At 46.6% G+C, this 21055-nt stretch overlaps 1 protein-coding gene across 1 annotated transcript; it reads left to right on the forward strand.

The window, feature by feature from the left end:
* Window positions 1–1090: 1090 nt before the first annotated feature.
* LOC308417599 (uncharacterized protein C11orf86 homolog) lies at window positions 1091–2067 on the forward strand (the record flags this gene model as incomplete). Its single annotated transcript, XM_080912961.1, has 2 exons — window positions 1091–1363; window positions 1969–2067. 2 exons carry the CDS (start codon window positions 1091–1093, stop codon window positions 2065–2067), a joined length of 372 nt encoding a protein of 123 aa, XP_080769087.1.
* Between the last annotated feature and the right edge of the window lie 18988 nt (window positions 2068–21055).

Here is a 21055-nt window from a genome sequence, read left to right on the forward strand (position 1 = left end):
AGTTGACATCATGTGTCTTCTGTTATTCTCTACCTCTATTTTATTTTATTTTTGAGAGAGAGAGAGAGGAACTAGCTGTGTGGACCAAGCTGGCCTCAAAGTCACAGAGATACCCCTGACACGAGCACTGAGATAAAAGGCAGGAACCACCTCACCTGACCTCACCGTTTTACATTTCCAGATTACATGTTTGTTTTGTCTGTGGATCGTGCATTCTTGAGAGCCACAGTGCATGTGTGGCGGAGAGAGAAGAACCGGTGGAGCCAATTCTCACCACCAGGTGAATCCCGAGGACCAAACTCAGGTTGTCAGGCTTGGCAGCAAGTGCCTGTACCCAGTCAACCAGAACCAGAAGCCCACCAATGCAGCTCAAACAGGAACTACAAGTCCCAGGAGCTTCCTGTCTCTCCCTGGGTCTGGGGTGACAGATGTGTGCTGAACACCCACCTTTCCACAGGGGCACCAGGGAACCAAACTCAGATCCCGTGCAGTAAGCACTTTATGAATGAGCCATCACCCCAGCCCCTGCAGGTCATGGTTTTGGATGTGAGCCATTGACCTCCAGAGCACTTTTCACCTTGTAAAACTCAAGGTCTTGAACCATTAAAACAAGTACTGTCCACTGTCAAGCTTCTGCCTTACCCAGTTTCACTCTGGTATTTATGGTTTTGACTGTTCTAGATTGAAGCTGTTCTGTTCTCTGTTCCATTGTGGAAGTAATCTTTGCTTAATGTCAATGAAATGGGTGGCATGGCCAGCCAAGTCCAAGTCCGGAGGAGGCCAGCCAAGGTCTCCAGGGTGGGGTGGTCAGAGAAGGCTGTCTGGCAGGAGAAGGGAAGACCATAGGAGCCAGTCCAGCATTCTGATCCTAAGCTGGAAGCCAGACTGGGCTATATAGTCCCACAGGGTGAGGAGTCAGTGGGGAAAATGACTCAGAGACGTTTAACCTTTGTGACCTGCCCTTTGGTTTATGACAGCCACCTCAGCAGCACTGACCTTTGCCTTCAGGTGATCTCCCATCATATGCGTAAAGGCACCAGGCCATCTCACAAAGCCAGTGGCTTACAGACCAGTGCTAGCTTCTGGAACCATGGGGACCAGCCTTCGCAGCCAGTCCTTTCGAGAACCCCGGCCCTGCTATGGAAGGCTCCATGAACCCCAGGGGAGGACTCTGGAGGGCCGTTTCCACCGGGCACTGAGCCTCAGACAGGGCCGTGAAAAGTCCAGGTCACAGGGCCTCGATGGCACGGAAGGGCTGGAGGTCTCTGTCCAGGAGCGGCTGCCAGTGACCCTCGGAGACACAGAGCAGCTGATCCAAAGCCAGAGAGGAGGCAGCGGGAGGTGGCTGAGACAGTACCATCAGGTGAGGCTTCAAGCTGAATTATCAGTTTCAGAGGGAAGGGTGGAGGCTCAGGGCAGCAAAGGGTTAAAAGCACAGCTGACCCGAGGAAAGCCAAACAAAATACCTAAGAATTGAGCGCATTTGACTCAAAGCAGTTGTGATATTTTCCCCTGTGGGTACTGGGGATTCCCTGAAGAGTGGGCAAATGGGGCCTGGGTGGAATATGGTCAGACTGTGTCTGCTTTGAGATGGGGGGGGGGTCTCACTAAGTAGTCCAGAGTGGCCTGGAACTCTTGATCCTACTCTGCGTTCCGAGTGCTGGGAGTACAGGCGTACATTACCACACACAAGCCTTTCAGAGCTGTATTAAGATGATTAATGTAATACTATGTTGCAAGCAGGAGGCAGGGAGATTGGCCAATGCAACTTCTGGCAGGTTACTGTCAGTACCTCTCACCAGGGCTGAAGAGTAGATTCTCCCACCCCTCCTGGCCCTGCCTCCCAGGGGAAAGGTCTCCCCTCCCCCAGGAGCTTAGCGTCTCTTTCGCGGCTCTACCTCCACCTGGTGGCTGTGAATGGAACAGCACTTGGAGCCACTACAATGATGTTTCTCTTTGGTCTTCCAGCAGATGAAAAGAAGGTGGAGGAGCTTTGTCGCCAGCTTCCCCAGTGTGACCCTGAATCAAGCAGCCTCCCCAGAGACCTTGTTGGACACCAACAGCTAGAGCTGCTGTGACTGTCGCTCACTCCACTGCCTGCTTTCCTGTGTCTCCTTATCTGCCTCTACATGGCTTTTCTGGACTGGGAACTGCTCCAGCCTTCGAACTTTGTCTTGTGACCCAAGGAGGCCTCTGTCACCAGATCATTCAAGGTCCCATGTGGCTGCCCTTCTTGGTTCTGACACCTGTCTCTTAACAAAGACCTCTGCAGGCCCGAGGAGAAGGCGTTTGGCTCTCTGCCTTTTGGATTTAAAGACCCCTGGACTGACATTTATGAAGGTCTTGGGGACCTAAATAGAAATGAGGATAGCAATTATGACCCCTTGGCCCCACACAGACCAACCATCCACTTCCTGATCAGAGTTCAGTGAAGCCAAAGAAAGGCTGAGAACTTCGTGAATATCACCTGGTCTGGGGCCAAGCTCCACATGGCTTTCTGGGCAGCTGCTAGTGACTGGCCAACACTTGGGCACCCCTCATAGACTGTGAGCCTTCAAAGGCTAGGACCATGTCTGGACTGTTCTCATTGTGGCCACTGTATACCTGAGAAGCCCAACCATGCATATATCACGTTAGGACTTTATGATATCCTGATGAAGGAAGCAGGGAAGTCTTCCCTCCCTGTGTGACAGAGGGAAACTGAGGCCAAGAGTGGGGAAGAGACCCTTCCTCCTGAACACACACACACACACACACACACACACACACAAATGCCTCACACTGGGGTTGAACAGGTTAATAAAGCCATTGAGCTGAAGAAAACTATTTGCCTAGTGACTAATATGACTAATACACAAGTTCCGAGCCTCTCCCAGCTCCTGTGAGAGAGGCCAGCCCCATCCACAGTCTTACTCTGAAGGTCAGTGCAGTGATGGGCTCCTTGTTTTCTCAGAGCTCAGATACCTGGTAGAACCACTAAGGCACAAAAGAGGTCCTGGGCAGCATTGACCCTGGTGGCCATTGGGAACTTGGCCTGGAAGCTAGATTGGGAAAAGAGCAGAAACTCTTAAAAAAAAAAAAAGATTTGGGTTGGAGGGATGGCTCAGTGGTTAAGAACACTGACTGTTCTTCCAGAGGTCCTGAGTTCAATTCCCAGCAACCACATGGTGGCTCACAACCATCTGTAATGGGATCTGATGCCCTCTTCTGGTGTGTCTGAAGACAGCTACAGTGTGCTCACATACATTAAATAAATAAATAAATAAATCTTTTTTTTTTTTTTTTTGTAATGGCATCAGATCCCATTACAGATGGTTGTGAGCCACCATGTGGTTACTGGGAATTGAACTTAGGACCTCTGAAAGAACAGTCAGTGCTCTTAACTGCTGAACTGAGTCATCTCTCCAGCCCAAGAACAGAAACTTTAAAAATTACATTTTTATTTGTGTGATCACAAACCTGGGTGTGTATGTGTGTGTGTATGCACATGCATGTTTGTGTGTAGATGACACAGGGCACATGTGGAGATCAGAGGACAACTTCCAGAGTTGGTTCACTCTGCTCATTGTGTGTCCTGGGGGTGGATCTCAGGTTATCAAGGACACACAGTAAGTGATTTCCCCACTGAGCAATCTTGCCAGCTTTATCTGTTTATTTTGAGATAAGGTTTCTTGTAGCTAAAGCTAGCCTCAGATTCACCATAAAGCCAAAGCTGGTCATGTACTACTGGTCCCCCAACCTCTAACTTCCAGATGCTGGCTGGGATTACAGGGCTGTGTCAGTATGCCTGACTCTTGACCTTCTGGCATGGCCTCCAGAGTTGTGAGTCAGCTTCTCAAGTTTCTGATGTGGGGTCACTTGTGCCAGAGGACATGGGGATCTCATTTGCTTGGGGGATGTTATCTGGAGCAGAGACCACTGCCATTCAGTAGAACCACGGCATTATATCTGAATCACTGGCTAGGGAACAGAGGTCACACCCACAGCCTGTGCTGACCAAAGCTCATAGGACAAGGCTGCTGCTCCCTACACTTGCTGTGAATGTCCCTTTCAGACCGTGCTGGCTGCATTGTAGGTATTCAGGAAGTATGTATTACACATGGGTCAGCATGGACAAAGGCTAGATTTCAGACAGGCTATGGTGTGATTCAGAAGCACAAACTGCTCCAAAGGTCTCAGACCACAATGCCCTGGCTCAAAGGTCTCAGACTGCAAAGCCTGGATCAGGCACTTCATGTACTTCTGCAAATGACTCCTTTCCCTGCCCCCTGCTGCCTCCCAGGTCCCTGCTGCATACCTCGTCCATCTTTCCATTTCAATTGACTGTGTAGGCCATGAGGAATGCTTTGAGCCAGGCTCTGTAACAGGTTCCTACCCTTCCTGAACTTGGAGCTTCCGTTTCCTCTTCCATAAAAGGAGATGACAACCTTACCTTTCCAGAGCTGACAGGGGGAGGCAAGGGAACTACACTGAGTCAGACCAGAACCATAGTCAGGCTGAGCTCAAATTTAACCAGAAAGAGCTGGGGTAATATAGCTTTTGGTTAGGGGTTGGGGTAGCTCCTAGCCAATTAGCTGGCTGTTCCATGGAGGACATACTTTCCCCACCTCTAGACCTCTTTGTCAGTGTAGGTACATTCAAAGCTTGTGGTATCCAGAGGCCTTCATAGTATGGATCAACATGGCCTGTGCAGAGAGGTACATGCTAGGACTTACCCTCGCTTGCCCTCAGACAACATCTGTCCAGCTGTCTTGAGCTACATCCTCCTTTCATCCCCCACCCCCCATATTTGCTCAACTTCCTCTGGCCTCTGTGAGCAGAGCCACTCGTCCCTAGTCCAGGGGTCTTGGGTCTTATGGTTAGCAGGCCTGGGACTCACTGCACTTACTCCAGTCTGCCCTGGTCAGCTCCTGTTCCCCAAGCAGCCTCCTTTTCAAGCTGCTCATTGCTGGGGTGGGGGGCATATTCTTCCTCCAGCATAACTTATCAGCATTCCTTCTGTCCTCAAGTGTTCAGACTGCAAGGCACAAACATCTGCCTGATGCTCTGTTACAAAATGGAATAAATGTTCACTAGGGCAGCATGGGAGGCCTGATTTCCTGCACCAGGGCTGGGCTCTGGGCCTAACTGGGCATCTTCTTCATCTCTCTGAAAGGAAAACGGCTGGGAGCAGGTTGGGAGAAGAAATCCCGCTGGGGAAATAGGGCCTCATGACTGTGCCATTAAGGAAGCAGTGAGGCACACAGAAAACACTGTGTCTCTGAGTGAGGGCTGTGTATCTGGAAGAGGTCATTTATCTTACAGATGAGAACAGGGCTACAGTGAGTCAGAGACCAACTGGGATTGACAGCCAGAGCTGCTACCTACCAGGTCAGGGCTTATGCTGTGAATGTCCAAAACCCCACCCTGAGGGAGACTATAGAATGCATTATGGACAGCCAGTCGGGGGGGAGCCGAGGAAGCCAGGGCCTGAGGGTCAAAGCCTCCTCCGTACAAGTAACTTGACTTTAGGAAGGAGCTCCACTCCTGTATGCTCCTGCACTTGTGTTCTCCCTCTCTTCCCTCCCCTTCTCCCTCTTCCATCCCAGCTCTCAGTTGTGTGCACACTGTATGAGTGTGATCACGTGGCTTGATATACAAGTGGATGTCAGTGGACAACTTTGTGGAATAGTTTTTCTCCTTCCGTTTTTAGTTGGACTCCTGGGATCAAACTCTAGTCACCAAACTTGCATGTGCAGTGTACACCTCTACACACTGAGCCATCTCATTGGCCCCGCTTCTCAGGTCTTAACTGTCTCTTCTATAAAATGGGTATGCTGACCCTTTGGGGTGCTATATCCCAAAAGAAAACCCTCATACATTCCGAATTTTTCCCTTATCAAGCTAGAGAACAAAGAGTGTAAAATGTCCAAGGTCTGGGTAGATAGCTCAGACAGTTAAAGACTTGCTGCCCAAGTGTGAGGACTGGAGTTCGATCTCAAGCACCCAAATAAAAATCTAGGTATACTCTCCTGTGCTTATAATCCAAGAAATGGGAGGGGGTGTCCCAAGAGCTCATTAGCTAATCAAACTAGCCTAATGAATGAGCCATGGGTTCCAGTAAGACACCCTATATCATCTGGGTTTGGTGGTGCATACCTTTAATTGCACTTGGCAAGACAGAGGCTAGCATATATCTCTGAGTTTAAGACTGGTCTACAGAGCTACATAGTAAAACCCCACTGAAGAGAGAAGAAGGAGGAGAAGGAGGAAGAAAAAGAAGAGGAAAAGGAGGGGGGAGAAGGAAGACGCAGAAAGAAGAGGAAGAAAAGAAGAGCCCTGTGTCAGAAAAACAAAGTGTATGGCACTTAAGAAACAATGCTTGAGGTTGACCCCTGACAAATGAATGCACACACACACACACACACACACACACACACCAGCCAGACAGAAAGTAAATTCTGTTCTCATTCTTTGCTGGCTGAGTGATATCAAGCAAGTCATTCAACCTCTCTGCGCCCTGATTTCCCTGTCTATTAAATAAAAACAAGAGCTATTCCTTCTCACAGGACTGTTGGATTCCTGTAGTTAATACATGTAAAACATCAGAGCAGCTAATGAGCCCAGGATTCTTAGTCATCAGTTCTAGAGAGGTCTCCACTTGCAACTATGGGCAAGAACACTTCCTGACTCAGCACCCACCTCTGGGAAATGAGTGTTATAACAGCCCCTGGCTGGAGGCACCTGGGGATGCAATGCGCCAGGGCACATGCTGTGCCCCACAAGGCCAGTCCTTGGAAACGGCTGCCCTGGGCAAGACTTGAGGAAGTCTGGCACTCAAAGCCTGGCACGTCCTCAGTTCACCTTGGCTGTGCCTGGCCTTGGAAGTACTACCGGTGCCAGGGAGAAGCTTTCAGGATCCGGGAAAGTGGGCCCAACAGGCCGCAGACCAGATGGCAGCACTGGACCTCCCAGGAGTCTGCCCTTAGTGCATGTGCGGGAATGGCTGTGCTAGGAAGGCAGACACTGGCTCCTCTCCGCACCCTCCCCACTGGGCCTGCCGCTAACCATCTCTGCCCCACCACAGTTCCAACACAAGCAGCCAATCCACCCCTATGCTTACAAGCCTCACCCAGACAGTGAGGGTCTCAAACAGGATGACAAGCAATCCTCCACACAGTGCCTACTGAGGTCAGCTCCCTAAGGATGAAGCAAGCCAGCTGAGGGTGCAGAGGTTCCCAGAGAAGGGAGGCAAGAGAGGTCTCCCCTGAGGGCCAAAGGGGAGCTATGGCAGGCTGTTCTGGAGTGGTAGCTTGGAAAGATTCCTTGGGGCTGCCCAGCATCAAGGATGATGGGTGGAAAATCTTCTAGGAAAAATGAGAACAGCCTATATTTCTGTTTTCCAGGTTAGGGTCTCCAGTTGCTAAGGATGTAGCTCAAAAGGCTGCACCCCTCACACACAATAAACAAACAAACAAATAAATAAATAAATAAATAAATAAATAAAAACTAGCTAGAGAGATGGCTTAGTAGTTATGAGCACTTGATAATTTTTTTTCTAATAAAAAACTTGCATTTACTTATAGAAGCATTCAGAATGTCAACAAAACAGCTGCTTTTTTTTGCATTTACAGAGTGGTATTCAGTTAACATAACAACAGTTATCTTTGTATAAATTTCATCAGAGACAATTGAGGATGAAAAAATAAAAGGAAAAAACAAAACAAAACAAACAAAACAAACAAACTACTGTCCCTATATATAGCTAATTTGTGCTGTGCACCAACAAGAATGTGCTTTAAATTTCCATGCCAATTTACAACCCCCAGACTGGTTAGTTAGTGGCTATTGAAAATACCACCAGGACAGGGCTAACTAAAGACACATTCAGTATTGTGTTAACTATACAAAAAAAGACACTGTACAGTTTAAAAACAAATATTACACAACCTTACATTTTAATTTTTTTTCTTTAAAGGGAATGAGTTATGTACAGGGTGGTTAAATGCTTTATAGACAAAAAAAAAAAACTGCACTAGAACCAACTTCATCATCATCTTCTTCCTTTTCCTCATCCTCTTCACCCTCCTCATCATCTTCCCCTTCCTTCTTTTTCTTGCTCTTTTCAGCCTTGAACACCCCCTTTTTTTGCTGCATCAGGTTTTCCTTTAGCTCTGTAGGCAGCAATGTCCTTCTCATACTTCTCCTTCAGCTTGGCGGCCTTCTTCTCACAGGGCTGCTTGTCATCCTCGGCAATGTTGTTCCACATCTCCCCTGGTTTCTTTGCCACATCACCAATGGATTAGCCAGGATGCTTGCCTTTGATTTTCAGGTGGTACTCAGAACAGAACAAGTAGAAGGCCTAAGGAGGCTTCTTGGGTGCTCTCGGGTCCTTGAACTTCTTTTTGGTCTCCTCTTTTGGGGGGGGTGTAGGTTTTTATTTCTCTTTCATAATAAGCCTTGTCAGCCTTTGCCATTTCTTCAAATTTCCCCTTTTCTTTAGCAGACATGGTCTTCCACCTCTCTGAGCACTTCTTGGAGAACTCTGAGAAGTTGACAGAAGCATCCGGGTGCTTCTTCTTGTGCTCCTCCCGGCAGGTTTGCACGAAGAATCCATATGAGGACATTTTGCCTCTCAGCTTCTTAGGATCTCCTTTGCCCGTGTTTAGTTGATTTTCCTCCGCGAGGCACAGAGTCGCCCAGTGCCCGTCCGGCTCTTGCTGGCCTTGGCGCTGTCTCCATGGAGCTCAATGTACTGCAATGGCTGTACACTTGATAATTTTACAAAGAATTTTGTTCCCAGCAACCACACAGCAACTCACAACTGCCTGTATCTCTAGTCCCAGAGAATCTTGTGGACTACACACACACACATACACATCAATGAGTGATAGGACATCCATGTCTGAAAAGCCAAGAAGCTACCACACCAGCATGTTGTCTAGAACTCGGAGGCACACCTGCACAGGAAAGGTTGGGATGAGGCAAAGGTTCTCTCACAAACCATAGATCGCTTGATTTTCACGAGCATATATCATACATATACTGGGTTTTGTTTCATTGTTTGCTTTTCTAAAGCAAGGTCTCACTATGTAGCCCTGACTAGCCTGGGACTCAGAGATGTCTCTGCTTCCTAAGTGCTGAGATTAAAGGTGGGAGCCCACCGTGCTTGGCCTAAAGAAAGTAAATTTTAGTAAATGTGTCTTGTGGGCCTGAAAGCAAATGTCTGTAATCTCAGCGCTTGGGAAGTGGAGGAAGGAAAGCCAGGCACTTAAGCTACATAGTCAGTTGGAGGCCAGCCCTGATTACAAGAGCCCAGGTCTCAAAAAGAACTAGACCAAACTAACAAATGTTTCGGGGTCACAGGTGTGACTCCATGGTGGAGCAGCTAGCCTCGCATGTGTGAAGCTGGTTTGACCTCCAGTACTGCCCAAAGTTGAATCACATGGATCCAGAGCGGGCCTATGGCTGCAGCTGCAGGCTCTGAGGGCTCTGTTACTACCTCAGCTCTGTCCCACCACAGGGCAGGTTTCTCCAAGGGCTCCTGACCTAAATCCTACCACCAGGAGGATCCAAAGCAAGCTGGGACACTTAAAGTCCAGCCCTTCCCAGCTGTGGGGAGAGGAAACAGTTGCCTCTGTATATATGGAAATCCGTGGGCAAGTTTATTTGCTGGGAAGTCTGGTTCACTTCCCCTGTGGGCACCAGACACCCTGGGGGGGGGGATCAGAAATGGGCTGCCTGATGGGGAAGAAAGCTGGGAAGGAAAACCACAGCGAAACTGGTGTTAAAAGTGGCCTGGCTGGAGACGAGGCCACTAAACTGACTAAAACAAGTGTTCTGCACCAACACAGGTCGGCCCAGTGTCAGACAGACCTAGTTTGCATCTCTCCTGACTCAATCACTCTAGTGTGGTTAATGCTAGGAAATTCTACTTTTGTCTTTGAAATAAAGGCAACAGGACCCAGCTGATGGGTTATTTCAAGGAGGCATAGGAGGGACATAAAGAAGATCTGAGCATAAACTGTGTTCTAGGAATGCTGGCTTCTTAGGGCCTGACACAGCTGCAAATGGATGACAAAGGTGCAGCTGTCAAGGGAAGGAACAGAAGTATAACCACTTTAAGCTTAGCCCTGACTAGTTTACAAATAAATGAGACTCAGACCATGGCTATTTATTTGGCATTAATAATTCCTGGGGGGTCACCCCTAATCTACTCTCCTACCTGCTGGCCTGGCTACCTCCCCAGCATTATACCCCAGATACTCGCTGTTTCTCCTGGTCACATGCTCACAGTCTGTCTCCCCTCATGGATGCTTCCTCCTCTCTTCTTGTTCTTCCTCCTTCTCCATCTGGTCTAATTTTTAGTCCCAATCCCTGGGTTTCTACCCTGCCTTGATCATTCAGTTCCTGAATAAAAGACGTACAACTTTTATTATTTACAATGAGCCTTAAACAGTATAAGAGCTGGGCAGATTTTTACCCTCTGTGCTATTCAAATCTACTTTTCTATCGATAACCCCAAGTTATTACTTACTATGTCTCATCTGGGCTGCTCTTAACTCGTTGGCCAAGCCTCAGGGCCACATTTTCATGACTCACCTAACCCATGGTGGCTTCTCCCTTTATCGTCTTCTCTTTCTTTATGATTCTCCTCTGACTCCCCAGGCTCAGTAACCCTAAAACCCATCTGTCTCTCCTCAGCCCAACTATTGGCTGTCAGCATCTATATTTACCAATTTAGAAATAACTTGGGGACGAGGTCATATAGTGTCACTTGGGAGGACATGCAGACTCTCTCATCTCTGGGGCAACCAGGTCTTGGGAGTCCACACTTAGCATCGCAATACACAGCAACAGACCAAACCTCAACCAGGAACCCATCGAACTTCTGTGGAATAAACAGGAACAAAGGGCAACTTCAAAAGGCAAAGCCTGACCAATGCTTCCCCAGCCAGGAAGGGGACAATGCCAATGACAAAAATGCTTTCTGAGCTGGAGAGATGACTCAGCAGTTAAGAGCACTGACTGCTTATCCCAAGGTCCAGAGTTCAATTCCCAGCAACCACATGGTGGCTCACAACCATCTGTAATGACGCCCTCTTCTGGTGCGTCTGAAGACAAATAGTGTACTCATACATGAAATAAATATTTTTTAAAATGGTTATTTCCTTGTGGTCCTCAGCCCCAAACCTACAGCCCTGACATAGTGACTAGAAATATCTCCGGAAACTCTGAGAGACAGTCTGTAAACTCTGTGACAAAAGAAAGATTAAGTTTAAAAGTAAGGAACTAGGTAGGAATCAGTGAGCTGGCTCAGCACTTGCTCTCAAGCTCAAAGACCTGAATTCAATGCTCAGGACCCAAGTGGTAAAAAGAGAGAACCAACTTCCACCAGTTGTCCTCTGGCCTCTAAACTGTCTCAAAAAAAACAAAACAAAACAAAACAAAAACAAAACAAAACAAACAAACAAACAAACAAACACGGAGCTGGACAGTAGGCTCAGTGGTTACGAGCTCTGGCTGCTCTTACAGAGGACCCAGCACCACATGGCAGCTCATGACCATCTGTAACTCCAATTCCAAGGGATCTGATGCTCTTTTCTGGGCTCCACTGGTATAAGACTTGCACATGGTACACATATGCCCATTCAAGCAAAATACTTATATACATCAAATAAAAATAAAGTCGGGTAGTGTTGGCTTGCATCTAATCCCAGCATTCAGAGGGTAGAGGCAGGTGAACCTCTGAGTTTATAGTCAACCAGGGATACACAGAGAAACCCTGTCTCAGAAAAAAAACAAACAAACAAACAATAAAACATTAAAACAAAACACACCAACTTCAATTGTTCAAGTCCCACTTACAAGATGGTTGGCTCTTTGCTCAGTACAGACACAGGATCCCAGCCTCACCACATTGCATATATCAACAATAAGGCAAAGAGTTTGCTCTTGATTAACTGAAGCCAAGTGTGCAAGTTACAGGTGCAGAGGACTGCACACACACACACACACACACACACACACACACACACATATGAATGTCTGAAAGAGCTCCAGCCCACAACCTGGCAAACACCTTCCCTTTCCAGGGTAAAGAATAGGATAAATGGGGCATTCACCTGAGCTGTGTAGGGGAGTCTGCCTTTGACTTGTGGTTATTTTGAGATTTGCCTTTCTTTCACTCCCCTTGCACCCACTTCAGCCTGACACTCACACACTTGCCACCTGCTTGGCCTTTGCCTGCACTGTTTCCTGCAGATACAAGGGATAGAGAAGTCATTGCTCAACTTCTGGTTTCTTATGTCTTTGTTCTTGTTTTTTGTTTGTTCAATTGGTTAGTTGGTTAATTGGTGTATTAGTCAGGGTTCTCTAGAGTCACAGAACTTATAGCAAGGAGGTATTTATTGGTGACTTACAGTCTGTAGTCCAATCCCTTAAAAATGGCCGGCAGCAGCTGTGAAGTCCAAGGATCTAGCAGATGCTCAGTCCCACAGGGCAAGCAGGCAGAGCCCCAAAAGGTAGGTAGGCTGAGAGAGAGCTTTCCTCGTTCCAGTGTCCTTAAGTAGATCTCCAACTGAAGGTGTGTCCCAGATTAAAGGTGCCACCACACCTGGGTCTGGGACTTGCTTGTCCCAGATGACCTTGAGCTCAATGATCTCCTTGCCTTAGTTTCTCCTAAGATTCATAGCCTCTATGCCTCAAGATCAAGATCAAAGGTGAGCCTCCCAATTCTGGATTGTGATTCATTCCAGATATGGTCAAGTTGACAACCAGAAATAACTACAATTGGTTTTAGGGACAGAGTCTCGCTCTGTACACCCGTGCTGGCTTTGAACTCACTTCAATTCTCCTATGTCTGCCTCCAAAGTCTGATTAAATTTCTTAGACTACGTTTATTCTTTTAACAATTTATTTATTTTTATTTTATGTGCATTGGTGTTTTGCCTGCAGATGTGTGTAAGGGTGTCAGATCTCCTGGAACTGGAGTTACAGACAGTTGTGAACTACTATGTGTGTGCTTGAAGCCGGTCCCCTAGAAGAACAGATGGTGCTCTTAGCCCCTGAGCCGTCTCTCCAGCACCAGACTACATTTATTTATGGGGTAATTTTTGTGCCACGGTGCATATGTGGAGGTCAGGGGACAGCTTCCTGGAGTTGGTTCTTCCCCTCTATTTTGTGAGTTCAAGCTCAGTTGTCAGGCTTGGCAGCAAGCGTTTCTACTTGCTGGGCCATCCCACCAACCGCAGTGTGAACCTTTGAATTTGGAATTTACCTCCGGATTCCAAATCAGACTTTTCCATGCTCAAACAAGAACACTGTGAGTACAAACTGACTCTGTAGGAGCCTCTGATGGGAAATGAGAGGTAGCAGCTACAGAAGGCTCACTGCCAAAGATCTGAAGCAGCTGCCCAGGGCTGGGGAACTTAAATGGGTTGCAGAGAGGTTGGCCCCTTTCCCTTTACCAGGTGGCCAGGTATGCTCCCCAGCTGGAACCCCACAGACCCATCTCCTCAGGTCCTGCCTCGCAGGAACACAGAGCGCCTCAGTAATTCAGGAGAGGGTCTTAGGTGGTTCTAATTTAATACTAGACAGATTGGGAGGCTGGTCTGAGCTCTTGAAACTCAGAAAGTTGCAAGGGTTTCCCCACCACCACCACCACCCTTGTACCCTGTGAAAGTTAGAATGGTGTCAGATCCTCTGGAACTAGAGTTATGAATGGGTATGAGCCACCATGTGGATGCTGGGAACCAAACCCAGGTCCTCTGCAAAGCCAACAAGTGCTTTCTACTGCTGAGCCACCTCTCCAGCCCCCAGGTTTTTGGGGAGGGGTTTTGTTAGATAGTTTATTTTGTTTTGTTTTTTAAGAAGAGACAAGGAGACAAACTGGTTGAAGATCCATCAGAGATTCCCCCAAAGCCAATGGAGCAATAGCCTGATCAATGAAAACAGCCTAGAGCAGACTAGAAACTAGAGTCTGGCTGGGGAGATGGCTCAGCAGGTAAAGCGCTTGCTATGAAAACAAGAGGACCTGTGCTTGGTCTCTCAGTCCTTGACTCCTACTGTAGAAGGAGAGAATTCATTCCAAAAGTTGTCTTTTAGCCTTCACATGTGTGCATTGGCTAACCTGTAATTTTACACATGCACACGCACAAATATGATGATGATGATGATAGTAATAGTAGTAGTAATAATAAATAAATAAATAAATAAACAAATAAATAAGAATAGCATCTGAACTGCCGGAGGCAGTCGGACACAGTGGTGCACACCTTTTATCTCTGTACCAGGGAAGCAGAAGCAGGCAGAGGTGGCTGGACCTCTGAATCTAAAGCCAACCTCGACCACGTAGTTCCAGGTCAGCCATCCAGGTCCACACAATGAGACTCACTTCTCTCAAAAGAGGGTGGGGGGCTGAAGTCCAAGTAGAAAAAGAAAGTAATCTGCACTGAATAGACAAGCCCCAGGATTTCCCCACCACTGAGCAGGTCTGCTGAGCTCCCTCATTAGAGAGCTAGGAAGAGTTACATTTTCATGCCAATTTTTGTCTTAAAAAAAAGATTTACAGTCTCTTAGTTTTTAATACAGGGGTGGGGGGGTGATACACAGCCATCCCTCCTTATCACTAGGGTTGACATATGTATATTTAACTGACTGTGAATCAAAAATATTTAAAAACTAATCCAAACTGAGCGTGCACAGACTCTTTCTTGCTTTTGGAGGATCTGGGGAGCTGGCTAGGTTGGTAAAAGGCTTGCTGAGCAAACATGAGGACCTGGGTTTGGTTCCCAGCACTCACAAACCCTGGTGGTGCCACACACACCTATAGAATCACTGCTGGGAAGGCAGGGACAGACAACCTAGACAAACTGGAAAGCTCCAGGCTCTGTAGAGAAGCTGTCTTACAGCATGAGGTGGAAGGCTGGGTTGAGACATCTTACAGGTAAAAGAGCTAACCCTGCAAGCCTGATGAGACTGATCCTCAGAACCCATGTAGATGGGGCGAGCAGACAGGAGAACCACCATAAGGCCAGCTAACCTGGAGGATGAGGCACAGTAGCAAAAACAAGAGAGACCCAACCCAACAACATGAAAAGAGAACCTTGATTCTCAGTTGTCCTCTGACCTACACACACACACACACACACATCACACACTCACACACAAACATTCTCACATACACACTCACACACACACTCACATACACACACACTCATACACACATACACACTCACACTTACTCACACATACCCACACACACACACACACTCACATACTCATACACTCACACATACTCACATACACACACACACTCTCATACACACTCACACTTACACACATCCACACACACACACTCACATACTCATATACTCACACATACATACACACACACACTCTCATACACACTCACACTCACACACATCACACACAGACACTCACACACATACACACACACTCACACACATCACACACACTCACACACACTCTCACACACATCACACACATACTCACATATTCACACACAAACACACATACTCACAGACACACACACACACACACACACAAACACACATACACTCACACTCACACACACACTCACACACCCTGGCATATATAGTTCCACCTATAATACACACATGCAAATAAGTAAATATATTTTGAAATATTTTTCTGTTTAATTTTATGTGTATGAGTGTTTGCCTGCATGTATGTATGTGTATCATGTGAATACCTCGTGCCCAGGAATTCGGATGGTGTTAAATCTCCTGGAACTAGAGTTACAGATGAATCTGACCCACAAAGTAGGTTCTGGGAACTGAACTCAGACCATCTCCAGAACAAACTTGTTCTTAACCACGGAGATACCTCTGCTTTCCATATATATTGAAACACCTCCCAGTACTGGCAGCAGTGGGTAGATCTTTGAGTTTGAGGCCAGTCTGGTCTAAGAGCAAGTTCGAAGACAGCTAGGGTTACACAGAGAAACCCTGTCTCTAAAAACCAAAATATTTATTAAACAAATATGTGCATATTTAATAAAATAAAAAGGACAGAGAGCAGTTGCAGAAGATGCCCCCACTGACCCTCTGGCCTACACACACACACACACACACACACACACACACACATATTGTCCCACATATACACACTAATGAGCACATAGTAAAAGCTGTTTATATAGCATTCCATTGTATTTGTTGCTGTAAGTCATCTAGGCATGATTTAAGGAAGTACACTGAAGGAAGTGTGGGTTATATGAAGTACTATCCCATTTTATACAAAGGGTGTATGCATCTGAGAATTTTGGAAGAGACTTTGGAACCCATCCCCACAAATTAGGAGGGGCAACTGCATGTCTTCTATAACATAAATATTTTTAATAAGGATGTATGTGTGTTTGCTATGTGCGTGGGGGGGGGCACACACTTTTAATCCCAGGTCTTTGGAGGAAGAGAGAGGCAGAGCTCTGTGAATTTGAGGCCAGCCTGGTCTACATTGTGAGTATCAGACCAGCAAGGGCTAAGTACAAAAACCCTGTCTCAAAAAAAAAAAAAAAAAAAAAAAAAAAAAACTCATTTTAATGAGGAGCTAGAAAAGATACTCACAAGTTAAGAGCACTGGCCATTCTTCCAGAGGACCTGATTTGATTTCCAGAATGCACATAGGAACTCACAACCATCTGCAATTCCAGTTCCAAGGGATCCAACACTGTCTTCTGGCCCCTCAGAAACCAGGCATGTTAGCCGGGCAGACATACACTCAGACAAAAGCACCCAGGCATATAAAATAGAATTTAAGTTTGAAATTATAGAAATTAACGAATTTCCCTATCATCATCATAAAAAAAAAACAAAACAAAACAAAAAACCCAGGGCCCAACAACTGGGCATCATGATACACATCTGGTGCATCTGGGGGTAACACAAGATTCCACTCACAGGAGGGAAGTCTTAAGCCAGCCATGGAACAAAGCCTTCTCTTGATACTGACATGGATTAACTTGTGGATGTTACCTGAGAGAACTGTGTTTAGGCACTTTCTTTCCCTCGGTTTTTATATTTTTAATTTTATTATTTTGTGTGCACGGGTATTTTGCCTGCATGCGTGTCTGTCTGCCATATGTATGCAGTAACTGAAGAAGAGTAAGAAATACCAGATACGATTTTTTTTCCTAGCAAATGTTATAAAACTTGTGTACAGGACAAATCGTTGTCGCTCTTCTTCCTGGTGAGAATTTTTATACAAACATTTGAATCCACCCAGTAAAGCCCTGTTTACACAGCTGTATTCCAGGAATTTGATGGCCTGGAGCAATGACCCCTTTCTTCTTGGAGCAATGACCCCTTGCCTTTCCCTTTGTTCTTGTGGCATTCTTTTCAGACTAGCCAGTTAAATTAAGACTGTGAGGTCCCACCTCAGCCACTATATGAATTAGAACAAAAGCCAAACTACTTCCTGCTTTTGTGAGTTCACTCTTCTCAAGCAGACCCTCATGATCAAGGGTAAAGTTTACCTTGTCTGGGCCTTTCAGTTGGAGTGGTGCTCTCTTTCTTTGTGACCCCAAACTTATTTCTAATAAAACCCTTAAGAGGCCAGATCCCCAGAACTGGAGTTAGAGATGGTTGTGAGCATCAAACCCTGGTCCTCTGGAAGAGCAGCCAGTGCTTTTCACCTCTGCGCCATCTCTCCAGCTCTGTTTGGGCATTTTCATCTCACAGTGGGCTGCAGATAGAAAAAGGGAAATGAATGATACTTAGGCTCATGACCATCTTTGACCTCAGTCCCTGTTCTTCATGACTATCTTGTGTTTTTTTTTTTTTTTTTTTAACTTTTGTTTTTACTTTAATAAACCTACTCTGTGGGTTCAGTTAGCTTAAAAGGGAGTTCTGGGATTTGTCAGGGTTAGGGGTGGCTTTGCAATAGAGGAAGTTGCCAGGTAGCCAGTGAGACATTATAGGATTTGAAGGTTTTTAATCATAATAATATAATCCCTCATAGTCAGCAGTTTATAGAACCGAACTGAGAGTATAGGGTTTGATTGCCGATGAAAAGACTGAAATCCCAATCTGGCCTCTAGCAGGTGGATATGTGACTTTCTAACTGTCCAAAAGATCATAAGAATACTATCCAGCAGGAGGATTTCTGGTAAAAAAGCAGACATACCATTGGCTCCTCCCTAAGTTGAATTAACTCAAATGAGCCTGTCAATTATCTGATCAGAAAAACTCTCTTCAGGCATGCTGTCTGTCCTAAAGCTTAAAAAAAAAAGTATTTCTTATGAGTGGTGGTGGAATATACCTTTAATGCCAGCACTCAGGAGGCAGAGGTAGACAGATCTCTGTGAGTTTGAAGCCAGCCTGTTCTACATAGTAAGTTCCAAGACGGCCAGGGCTAACGAGAAAAACTGTCTTGAAAAAAAAAAAAAACAAAACAACAACAATAGCAAAAAAAATTTTTAAAGGTTCCCTGTGATGATTAATCTTGCTTGTCAACAAGAGGGAGCTTCAGATAAATAATTGCTCCCACCGGACTGGCCTCCGGTGAAGCTTAGCTTTCTTCCAGAGACGGACATAGTGCTGGAGAAGCCAAGAGCTCTACATCTTGATCCAAAGACGGCTTCCTTCTGGGCAGAGCTTGAACACAGGAGGCCTCAAAGCCTGCCCCTACACCGTACACTTCCTCCAACTGGGCCACGTCTCCTAATAGTGCCACTCCCTATGAGTCAAGCGTTCAAAGGAATCTATGGGGTCAGTTCTATTCAGTCTATCACAGTTCCCTCCCTCAGTGACACATGGGACTTGGAAGTATAAGCCAAATAAACCCTTTGTTCCCCAAGTTGCTTTTGGTTGTGGTGTTTGTCATGACAGAAAGGGCAAAGTAGGATACTACCAAACATGTAGTGGTCTCACTGGACACTCTCCACTCTCAAGCCTCCACAATGGCCCCTTTGATCACAGCCCACTCCCACCCTTGAGAGCACCTCATGTTATCCTGTAGAAGCTCTGTCTGGCTTCTACACTGTGTTCTGTGTCTCATATGAATTCATTCCACAGAGATAGCAAGGACTGGGTTCCTGAGGGGAGGCCAGAGTCCCAGGAAACAAATGAGCTGGAGGTAAAGGAGGAGCAAAGACTAGGGATTACACTGCCAAGTGGCTTTAAGAGAGACAGGATGGAGCCAAGACCTGGGTTTATGAAGAGGCAGGTGTGGACCAGTAGGTGGGAGACAGAAGGGAACCCAGCAGGATGCCAAGACACACTGTACTATGGTCCCAAAGGAGCTGCCCCCTAGACAAACCAGAGCCCTCTTCTATCAGGTTCTGTGGGACCTAGAGCCACCACCCGTAGGGGGTCACAGTTAGGTGGGTCTCTGCCCAGAGCTCCCTTCAAACTCCTCCGGGGTTTCCATTTTTACACTGAGTTCTCAGTTCCTGAGTGGGAGGCAGTAATAAGAGAGTGGGAGAGGGAGAAGGAAGACTGCATTTCTCTGAAAGGCTGGGTTTGGATGGAGGTTTTCTTCTCCTCGATGAGGATCCAAAGAACAACACCCATTGCACTTTCCACAAACGTTTCTTGGTTGTGGGAAGGGGAGGTTGGTGCACATACACCAGGAAGTCAGTGGACAGTGTTTGGAAGTCAGTCCTCTCTCCACCGCATAGATCCCGGGCTCGGCAGCAAGCACCCTGAGCCACCTCGGAGGTCCCTGTTGCACTTTTTCCTCCTTTTAGATCCTTTCCTATCTGTCTGCCATTTGCTTGCCAGTTATTATTACTGTTGTTATTGGTTCGAATCCCACCTCTGCCATCTGCCGCCGCTTGCTCTTGCCCATACTTTCTATGTCTCTCTGTGCTTCTGCTTCTAATGGGTAAATAGGGGCTGTTCGAGGAAACCTTGTCATGAGGATGTTGGGAGGATTAAATGAGTCAGAACTGTGCCTGGCACATAAGGACTTGTGTGTGTTTGTGTGTGTGTGTGTGTGTGTGTGTGAGAGAGAGAGAGAGAGAGAGAGAGAGAGAGAGAGAGAGAGAGAGAGAAGGCCCAGGCCCAGGCTGGTCTTGAACTCACAGTTCCACCTGCCTCTGCCTCCTGAGTGCTGGGATTAAAGGTGTGTGCCACTGTGCCTGCTCTGGTTTTTAAATACTGACCAAACTGCTCCTATGTGGTGGCCTAAAGCACCTGGAGTAGGAGTAGGGCAGATGACTGGTTCCAGGAGAGACGATGTACATGGCTATGCTAGAGGAAGGCACAAGCTCTGTAGAAGGAATGATCTGCTTGATGGCACTTATGGGAGACCTCACAGGATGGAGGTTTGGAGAGCTTTTCTGCTCTTGTTTTTTTTGTTTTTGTTTTTGTTGTTGTTGTTTCAAGACAGGTTTTCTCTAGGCCCTCCTGGCTGTGGAACTTACTCTTGACCTGACTGCCTCTGCTACCATGCCCATCTGCAGCAAGACAGGGTTTTGAGGGACTGAGGAAAATGTGAGACCTTTGGAGAAAAGCAGGCAATCTCAAGCAAACGGAACTACACTGAGCTGAGCGGGGAGACAGGGAAGAGTGGGCGGAGACAGGGAGGAGTGGGCGGAGCATTCTGACTGAAGCTTCAAGCATGTGGCCTGAGGGATGGGGATGTTGAGTGAGGGATTGAGTGACAGGCAAGAAGTCAGAGAGCCATTTACCCAGGAGTGCCTGCCTTCCCAGATATTTAGAGAAAGTGTTTTCTTATCATCCAGGGAATTACCATCAGGAGGAATCTTCCATGTTTAATTTGCATATGTACACATGCATGTATAGGTTTGTGCATCTGTGTGTACAGGCATAGGAGGGGGTCAACCCTAGCTGCTGCCTCTCAGGTAACCCTTTCATTTTTCTTAAGATTTATTTTATTATCTATTTATTTTGGGTTTTGTTTTGTTTTTTGAGACAGGGCTTCTCTCTGTAACCCTGGTTGTAGACCAAGCTGGTCTTGAACTCACAGAAATCTGCATACCTCTGCCTCCCAAGTGCTGGGACTAATGGCCCTGCTGAATTTAGTTTTTATTTTTAAATTAATGTGTATGTATGTGTATAAATGTGTA

This window comes from Micromys minutus (genome assembly GCF_963924665.1).
Source record: "Micromys minutus genome assembly, chromosome: 2".
NCBI lineage: Eukaryota > Metazoa > Chordata > Mammalia > Rodentia > Muridae > Micromys > Micromys minutus.